Genomic DNA, 9,615 nt, shown 5'->3' on the forward strand with positions numbered 1-9,615 from the left:
TTTATCCCATCCCATTGTGAGGCAGCACCCTTTATCAGTAAAAATGAAGCCATATCAGAACTATGCAGAACCACAGAGATGAAAGGCAAAATATGTGGGCAAGAATTCTTGCATTTTAGTTCTCTTTTCAAAGTTACTGAAAAGAAAGATAACCTTTTATAAACATCAATTTTAGTAACCCCTGACAAAATCTCATTATGAAAAAGGTATGTAAAGATGGGTTGCTGAATGTAGGATTTCTAAATATACAGTAATATAATGCATAGACTTTTACATCTGATAATAGTGACAGAAGTAATAGCAGCTATAATGGATATAATAGTTCAACACTGATAGCTTAAAAGAAAAAATGTTAAATTATCCAAATTACACATTTGCTAGAATATTATCTAATGGTATTGCTGAACTGTGATACTTCATGTGATACTGAAGATGATGGAATAGTCTCAAAATAGAAAGATGCTTAGTATTCAAGAAGAGCAGTTTGCTTGCAAATTCATTCTTTATTTATTTTATTATATTATTTTTTCCTATGGGGAATTAACTCCCAGGTGTGTAAATATAAAGACAGAGACACGAATTAGAAATTGGCGTACCTGCCTGACTGTGGAGTTGGTGGTTAGAGTATATCACCTATATGAAGGCAGAATTGGAATTTGATAATTAAATGAAAACAAAAACAGTTCTGAGAGGAGGAGCGAAACTAGTTTCCATCCCTTTTGAGTTTAATGTTTTAAGCCTGAAGTCTGTTAGTCATAACTAACACCTTTCTGGTTTCTTCAAAAGCTTAAACAGTGCTGGACACTGCTTCACAAAGGTCATTGGGCCAGACTTACATGTACAACAATTTCTTAACAAGGTCCAATGTTGTCAAACATTGGCTCAAACAGGGAAGGTTACTTTGAAGCAAGAGAAGAGAGAGGGAAGGGAGAAGGGAAAGGGAGAAGGGAAAGCAAAGACAAAGGGAAAGGCAAACGTAAGTCTCTCCACTGGTAAGCTCGGAAGAGAATTGATGGAGAAGTTCTCAGAAGAATGCTCTCCCCTGGCCATCCCCTCAAATCCTGCAAATGGTTGCCACATATCTTTACTGTAGTAAATATAGAGTTACATCAGTTTGCCTATAAGTTGTTTCCATATACAGTACTGTCTGTATAGAACACTGAATGGATGATCCTTTCTTTGATCAGGGACAGGTGCTGCATACTGTTAAGCTTTGCACATGCATATCACTGAGTCTTTCAACCTCCCTGGGCAGCCCGTTCCAATGCTTAATAACCCTTTCGGTAAAGAAGTACTTCCTAACATCCAACCTAAAACTCCCCTGTCGCAACTTTAGCCCATTACCCCTCGTCCTGTCACCAGGCACGTGGGAGAATAGACCAACCCCCACCTCTCTACAGCCTCCTTTCAGGTAACTGTAGAGAGCGATGAGGTCACCCCTGAGCCTCCTCTTCTCCAGGCTGAACAAGCCCAGCTCCCTCAGCCGCTCCTCGTAAGACTTGTTCTCCAGACCCCTCACCAGCTTGGTCGCCCTTCTCTGGACTCGCTCGAGCACGTCCATGTCCTTCCTGTAGCGAGGGGCCCAAAACTGAACACAGTACTCGAGGTGCGGCCTCACCAGAGCCGAGTACAGGGGGACAATCACTTCCCTCGACCTGCTGGCCACACTGCTTCTTATACAGGCCAGGATGCCGTTGGCCTTCTTGGCCACCTGAGCACACTGCTGGCTCATATTCAGCCGACTATCCACCAATACTCCCAGGTCCTTCTCGGCCAGGCAGCTTTCCAGCCACTCATCTCCCAGCCTGTAGCTCTGCTTGGGGTTGTTGCAGCCCAGGTGCAGGACCCAGCACTTGGCCTTGTTGAACTTCATGCAGTTGACCTCAGCCCATCGCTCCAGCCTATCCAGATCCTCCTGCAGAGCCTTCCTGCCCTCGAGCAGATCAACACACGCACTTAGCTTGGTGTCACCTGCAAACTTACTGAGGGTGCACTGGACGCCCTCATCCAGATCATCAATAAAGATATTAAAGAGGACCGGCCCCAGTACCGAGCCCTGGGGGACTCCACTAGTGACCGGCCTCCAACCAGATTTGACTCCATTCACCACAACTCTCTGGGCCCGGCCATCCAGCCAGTTTCTAACCCAGCGAAGCGTACGCCAGTCCAAGCCCCGAGCAGCCAGTTTCTTGAGGAGAATGTTGTGGGGAACGGTGTCAAAAGCCTTACTGAGGTCAAGGTAGACCACATCCACAGCCTTTCCCTCAGTGGTCCCCCCAAGAGAAAGAAAAGGAGGAAAAGAGAGGAATGCCAATGGCAATGACTTACCATGAAGTCTGCTATCAGCAATACCAGGTCTTGCAGGAGCAAGGGCATGGGAATAACAACATAAGAACAACAAGGAGAAAATACTTCCACAGAAGTTGTAGGGAACAGTGACACATCACCCTGGGTGAAAGGGTGCAGAGCTGTGAGCAGCAAGAAAGCTGCAGAAGTGCCAACAGAAGGATTTAGCAATTAAAAAGGCTATGATACCTAAGGCACAATGCAGCAACCTGCCTAAGTCTGTTACCAAGTAATTCCTAAGTGGTAAACAAGGGAAACAAGAACCAAGTACACATGGATAAATAAATGTAAACATCCACAGAACTATCGAAGTAAATATAAAGGAACCTAATGAACACATTTACAGACCAGACTGAAATGCTTATGTAATGCTGAAAGCTAATTAGACTAGACTGTAGTCTAGGACATAACTAAATTTTAGATGCTTTCACCCTACTTTTTACCTACTACTTTACACCCTACTGCTTTAGGTGAAAATAGGAGAGACTGATATTACTCTATAATTTTCAACAGTTCACTGTAGCATTTAATAATTTTCATCTCAAGTTTTCCACTAATCACATCTTTATTTCTTGTCCTACTTGCCCACTTAACATAGTACAAAGTATGATCCAAAATACTTTGGAAATACATGGGGAAAGAGGATGAGATTTCATGATAAGAAGTAATTAAGGTAGTATTTCACATACTGTGTAAATATTAAAAAAAAAAAAAAATCAGAATAGGTATTTTGAAGGGCCAAAAAAGGTTTTTTCATAAACTAAATTATCCTGGAAGGCTCTGTAACCTGCTGGACATAATTCACTTGCCTACATAATCAGAATTTCTACTTTAATTACAAATTAATGATAAATCATTAAATCATTATCAGGAAAACATCTGTAGTTAAAACTCATGACTAGTACTTAGATGATCTGCTTTACTTCTCAGTTTTGCCAGATGTATTACCTGAACTTGGTTATCATTAGCTTTGGCCAAGAGAGGGAGGGAAGATGGCATGTGTGATTTTAAGCTGTTTCTGTTCCATATGCAAGTATATTGACTAGTTAAATGAAAATCAAATCTTCAGCAGGATCAGAAAAAGATGTCTGGCTTTAGTTATACTAGTGTAGTATAATTAGATGTAGACCCTGTTTTATTGTGTGTATATATATATAGATATAAATTTAATGAGGCTTTGACTGTATTTAGTGTGAACACAGAAATGTTTTTCTCCATTTGAATTCCTAGGCTGTGAAGGAAAATACAGAAGCAACTTAGGAAAAAAGTGCTCTAAATCTATCTTCAGTAATGCAGCAGGTGTGAACCAAGATTCCCATTTGCCAGGTGGAACAATGACTACAAAATCAACAGTTCACATGGTAGTGTGTTTTCTTCAACTCTGCATTGTAAAGGGGCAGATAATATGTGAGAGGCAAATGGTTGCTGAGTGGCAAGTGGAACCAAAACCCATTGTAATAAAATGGACACCAAGGGAAAACATCTGCTCAGACTTTTATGCAGAATGCTGGAAGATGAATAAAAATACTACTGGGGAAGACAAAAATCTCAGTGTCCCTCAGATATGCCCCTTACAGCTTCAATTAGGTGATAGTCTCTTCATCTCCTCTGAGCCATCCTTTCAGTCCTATGGAATGAATTTGGTAAATGTCTCCAAGGAAGAATTTCTTAATTGCCCTAAAAGTGTTTTTTTTCAAGAGCAGCTGATTTTTGTTTGCCAGATAAGAGGATTGCACCAAGTTGACCCAAACTGGCTTGGTGCTGGAACTCATTACTTTGCAGAGCTTCATAAGAGAGGTCCAGCATTGTGCAAGATGGGCCTTCGTCTGAACGTAACCGTAAAGCAGCAGTTTTGCCAACAGTCTCCAAATGCACCATTATGCTCTGGGCATGGAAGATGTTTAAGCCATGTTTGGGAAAAAGCATATAATTGCCATTGTTTACCACAGTATTCCGGAAAATTCTGCCAGAAGTTTGATATGTGCTCCACTAAACCTTGCCATAATAATGCCTCATGTACCGAGAAGTCAGAAGGTACCAAAAATTTATATGAGTGCACTTGTCCTCCAAAATTTTCAGGTATTTTTTTTTCTCTCCATGTATAACTGTTTCATAGATATATATTCTTTAATGCATAATAATGCAGTAAGCACATTATTAACAATGTTTTTATACAGTTTGATTGTCCATTGACCCTACCACACCTGCACTGTCCTTTTTACCTACAGTTTCTTACATGACTATGCAGTCATTCAAAGAAATGTACTTGGTTACATTTGTGTGTACATTGTGAGGAAAGAATAAATAAATCCTCATCATGTTTCTTTCCCAATGAAGAACAAGACATATATAAGTACTTCTGTATTTAAAAAGATTACTGATTATCTTTGTTTGCTTGCTCAGCAGATCAAGTTTAAACAAAATAACATAAATAGTTGGGAATCAGCCCATACACAAATAGTTATTAAAACAAAATCCTGACAGCCAACAGTTTTGTTGAAATAAACATTTAATTCAACCTGCAACAAAAATGTCCTTTTCAGCTGAAAGACCTTTGAAGTTACATTAAAGAAAATGTTAAAATCAAAATCTGTTTTCAATTGAAAAATCATGCATTTAATTTGAAATGCAAGTGAAAAAAAAAAAAAGTACTATTTTTTCCATATTTTTCCATTGTTAAATTCCTTTCCAAGTAAGTTTACAAAAAACACTTTCGTTACTGGATTAAATATTTCACAAATTGAAAACAAAACAAACAAACAAACAAAACAAACAAACAAAACAATTTTCTGTAGGAAATATTGCAGTATTTATCTAAAACCCACTGGTTTTAGGAACTACCAGAGAGTACAACATGATTATATACCTTCTCACTCAGTCACTGTCTTGATTTCATGGAGGAACAGAAGTGGATGAAGGAAAGTACGGGTATGTTTTCCCTAGATTCAGAACAATGGAGTTCAGGAGTCCTTTAGGAAGTACCAGAAATAAACACTCCTATCAAAAGAAGGATTATTGTATCTCTTTCTTTTTTCGTGAAGCAGAATTCTAGCAATGTTCCTTCGATGGATTGCAATTCTGTGTTCTTACAAATGTAATGTTATGCTGTGAAACACAATTGATGAGTCATGAATGAGTGAGGTTCACAGAACACAGAAATGAAAGTTATGTTGCATAAAGTTTGCTGTAATTTATTTTTAATTGCTTTTCAGACTGCATAATAATTTGATTACTAATGCACTTGCAAATAGTAGATTGTGCAGGTATGAATATGTCAGTATTATAAGAAAAAAATATTTTTAATTATTCAAGGTTTGGTAAAAATAGTGGAAAACCAATGGCAGAAATTATTGATGCAGCATGTTTTCTTTTTTTTTTGTTAATCTAAAAAAGCTTTTATTTAAACTGATGGAAAGATTCACATGCAATTATGTTAAAACCAGTCATCGTGCTTAACACTATCATTAAGCAATGCTTAAAATATTCTGTTAGACTATATGAGACAGTGTTGGCTAATGCCATCATTTTGCACTGACGTTATTGGTTCAGTAAATAAACTGTATGTAAACAAGAAAAAATAGGAGATTAAACCATCATATATTATGGATATGACTACACAAAAGTAAAAGAGCTAAAAGTAAAAGAGTTAAAAGCACCTCCCATAAAGTGTATTAGAAAGTGGAAAAATTGCTGAAGTGTGAACGATGTTATAGCAACAATTCAAATGGCAAGCAAAGTTATGTGTTTTTTTCAGATCCATATGTTTTAATAGCATATAAACTGATCATTAGAATTGTAATTCCCAGAAAGCTTCATATTAAGAAAAAATTAGTCAAAAGTTGGACTCCACTTGTAAACAGCTTTTGGTCTTATGCTGGAAGAAACTGTAAACTACTTTCAAGTCACAAAGAAACAAATACCTACTGTACTAATAGCATTTCTGGATTTTAATTTATATGTGAATTTGTAGCTATATGGTAAATGAGTTCATATTCCACCAGCTGAACATCTTTATACCTCACTTTAGAACTTCAGTAATTTCGGTGAATGCTAGTGATATGAGCACAAGAGTCTAACCATCTATCTATAAAATTAAATGTTATATTTCACCTACAGATCTGACATTTCAAAAAAAAAGTAAATATTTACTTATTTTCAGTGTTCCTATTATCTCTTTTAAATAGGTAAAAATTGTACAGAAATAGTTGGACAGTGTCAGCCACATACGTGTCTCAGTGGTAACTGCAGCAATGTTACTCCAAACACTTTTCTTTGTGAATGTGACAAGGGCTTTACAGGTAAGAAAACACTTTTTTTCCTATGCTATCATAATGGTGTGAACCTTTGCTTCACTGAAACAATCGTTTTAGATAATTGTTTCATGGTTTGTAATTTCCTCAGATTTTTAAAATGTCTTGTAACATAAAAAAATCAGACTTCCATGTGATTATTTTAAAGGACTTGAGTACTAAAGTAAAGTTGTGTAAATGACAGCAGTTTCTGATATGTGGTTCACATCCATGGGGACCTTCCTCTTGTCGGTAATATAGCAAAAGTAGGATCATAATCACCAACTCACTGATTCTCAGATACAGAGTTTGCAAGAATCAAGGATCAGTTCTTGCTCAATGATTTAGGATGTTTGACATATATATTCATAATTTCAGTATCTTCTTAAGGGATGTGCTAGAAAAGTAAGATAAAACTAATTTAAAGAGTCAATAATGTCATGATTAAGTGGTGTGTCTCTCAAAAGAAACAAAACTCAGAGGTTAATCAGTTTATGTAAGATTTATTTGACAAATAAGATGATTTCATGAGAATAGCTTAAATCAGAAAGTGTATCTAAAACCATTCTATTATAAACACTTTTTCTGGGAGGTTGTGATAGCAGTTAAACTTAAAACTGTTCATTCTTATACTTCACAGCAGAGATTTATTGTGCTGGTATAAGAGAAGTAGCAATACTCAGAAGAACATTCTTTAAGAATGAGCTAAATATAAAGCTAGCATTTGAATATCCAAGGACAGGAAAACTTCTAAAAAATGTTTCTTTCATGAAAGCATTAGTTATCCCTGAAAAGCACAGAATATAAATAAATCATCACATTGAGATATTAAATTAAAAGTAGAGCAAAACATGGGAGAAAAAAAAAAAAGAAGAAGAAAAAGAAAGCAAAGGGGAGTAAACTCCAGTGCCACTGTTTATTTTCTTAATGAAAGACTGAACATTCCTGTTTACATTTTAGTTGACTCCACAAAAAAAAAAAAAAAAAAAAAAAAAAAGATGTTCCTAATTCTATATTTTTAGTAGCTCCTTTTTATATTCCTCTCCCCTTTCCTTCACTGGATAGGGGATCATGATCAGCCTCATTCTGAGAAAATCCTTTCTTTCCAAAGGAGGAAACTCACAGAGTCACAGAATCCATCAGTAAAGTTTTCTACAACCAACTTTTTCCCTGTGCATGGTCTATTTTTTTTAAATAGTTTTGTCCCTTTCACCCAAATTGTGCTGAAACATTCTTTTGAAATTTTTACCTATGAAATTCTTTTGGATCTAAGCAATCCTTGCCTATTGGGATTGAGGCAAGAAGACAAGGACCACCCTTCCATATACAGAAAACCTGAACCCAATGTGACATGAAAATAGTTCAATGTACTCAACTCTGGTGACATGGCAGCAGTCATTGAAATGTAGTGCTCCAGGTTTCTGGCAAGGATTGAGAAGAAGAAAATGAGACTCTGATTGTGAATTACCTTCCTTTTTCTTCCCTAGGTAGCTAAAAGTAGAATGGAGTATTCTTTCTTCTCTCTAAGCACACTAAGGAGAAGGCAGGATTTCAGGAATGAGGAGGGTCTCTTTTATCAGGTGACAAGCAATAGGACATGAGGAAATGGTCCCAAGTTATGCCAGGGGAGGTTCAGAGGATATTAGGAAGAATTTCTTCATGGACAGGGTGCTCAAGCTGCCCAGAGAAGTGGTGTAGACCTCATCCCTGGAGCTATTTAAGAAACATGTGGACATGGCACTAAGGGACATGGCTTAGTGATGGGACTCAGTAGGTCAGGTTGATAGTTGAATTTGATGATCCTGAAGGTCTTTTACAACCTAGATGATTCTATGATTTTATTCTATGAATGAATCTTTTTTTTTTTTCCCTGTTGTAATATAAATTACTTCAGCTTTCGCTGTTATAGGGATGTAGTACATCAGCATACCTTGCATCAGAACTATTTGACCGATACACAATAACATTCTCTAATTATTTTTTGACCAAGTGTGCTTGTTTTAAGTTTACATTTCTTCCTATGATACTATGTGAAATTTTCTGTCTGTATTAAGGCAATTTCAAGAATAGTTCCAAAAAAAAAAAAGTTATAAAAATGGTGCATTATTGGTATTCCAATGTATCTGTATTGTGTTCTGAGACGAGATGAGCTGTTTAACTATGAATCTTGTATCAAGAATGCTATTTTAAGTGTTTGAGTAGATTAAAATCATTCACCTGTTTGGGGGATTGAATTTGTGCATGGAAAATACAAACAAAAAAACAAGATTGTGTAAATGATGTTTAAGAGTTTTTTAAACTTTTTTAAATGTAATTTTTTTCCAAACTGAGGTAAGAGACTAGCAGTAACTGTTAACATGGTATGAAAGAAAATACAAAATATTTTTGTCACTGCAAGATGATAAGATGTAAATAAAATTATGATAAAGTTATTCTATATTTGTAAATACAATTATTATTTACAAGTATTTATTCAAAATAAGTAAAGGTTACTTAACCCATGTTGTTGCGTTCACTATGATAGAATGCTCTTATTGGACTGGTAATGTATATGTTCATGTTAGCTATGGATTTTTATTTTTTATAGATTGTTTAGTTCATTCACTGAGCTCTCACAACTCTCCTCACACACGTTTTAAACATATTTCAATAACAAGCAGTTAACATTAGGCATGCCATTACTTTATGATTGAATACTCCATGATGAAATTTGCACACTTAAACTTATTAAGGAATGTTTAGGATAGGCAAGGATATCTGGGAGAAATGAAGACAAGAGGGATATAAGGATGAAGGTGGTAAAAAGGCAGTATGAGAGCAGCTGCCAGTCTGCACACTTGTCTGAGTCCTGCATCTAATCACTGTAGTCAATCCTATCTTCTTATATAATCCTTTCTTAATTTTCTTTCCATGTAATCTCACTGTCAACTTTGACTGAATACTTTAAGGTCTAGGTACCAGTGACAGGAGATAATAATGT

At 36.4% G+C, this 9,615-nt stretch overlaps 1 protein-coding gene across 3 annotated transcripts in view; it reads left to right on the forward strand.

The window, feature by feature from the left end:
• EYS (eyes shut homolog) overlaps nucleotides 1–9,615 on the forward strand; it is a 953,299-nt gene that overhangs the window by 105,638 nt on the left and 838,046 nt on the right. For 2 of the 3 annotated variants that reach the window (XM_066994734.1, XM_066994735.1), the window contains 2 exons: nucleotides 3,577–4,425; nucleotides 6,531–6,644. In XM_066994734.1, the coding sequence (XP_066850835.1) occupies nucleotides 3,681–4,425; nucleotides 6,531–6,644 (859 nt within the window). In that variant the 5' untranslated portion in view covers nucleotides 3,577–3,680. The remainder of the gene's footprint in view (nucleotides 1–3,576; nucleotides 4,426–6,530; nucleotides 6,645–9,615) is intronic. The other variant, XM_066994736.1, reaches the window with a different exon arrangement.

This window comes from Anser cygnoides, chromosome 3 (genome assembly GCF_040182565.1).
Source record: "Anser cygnoides isolate HZ-2024a breed goose chromosome 3, Taihu_goose_T2T_genome, whole genome shotgun sequence".
NCBI lineage: Eukaryota > Metazoa > Chordata > Aves > Anseriformes > Anatidae > Anser > Anser cygnoides.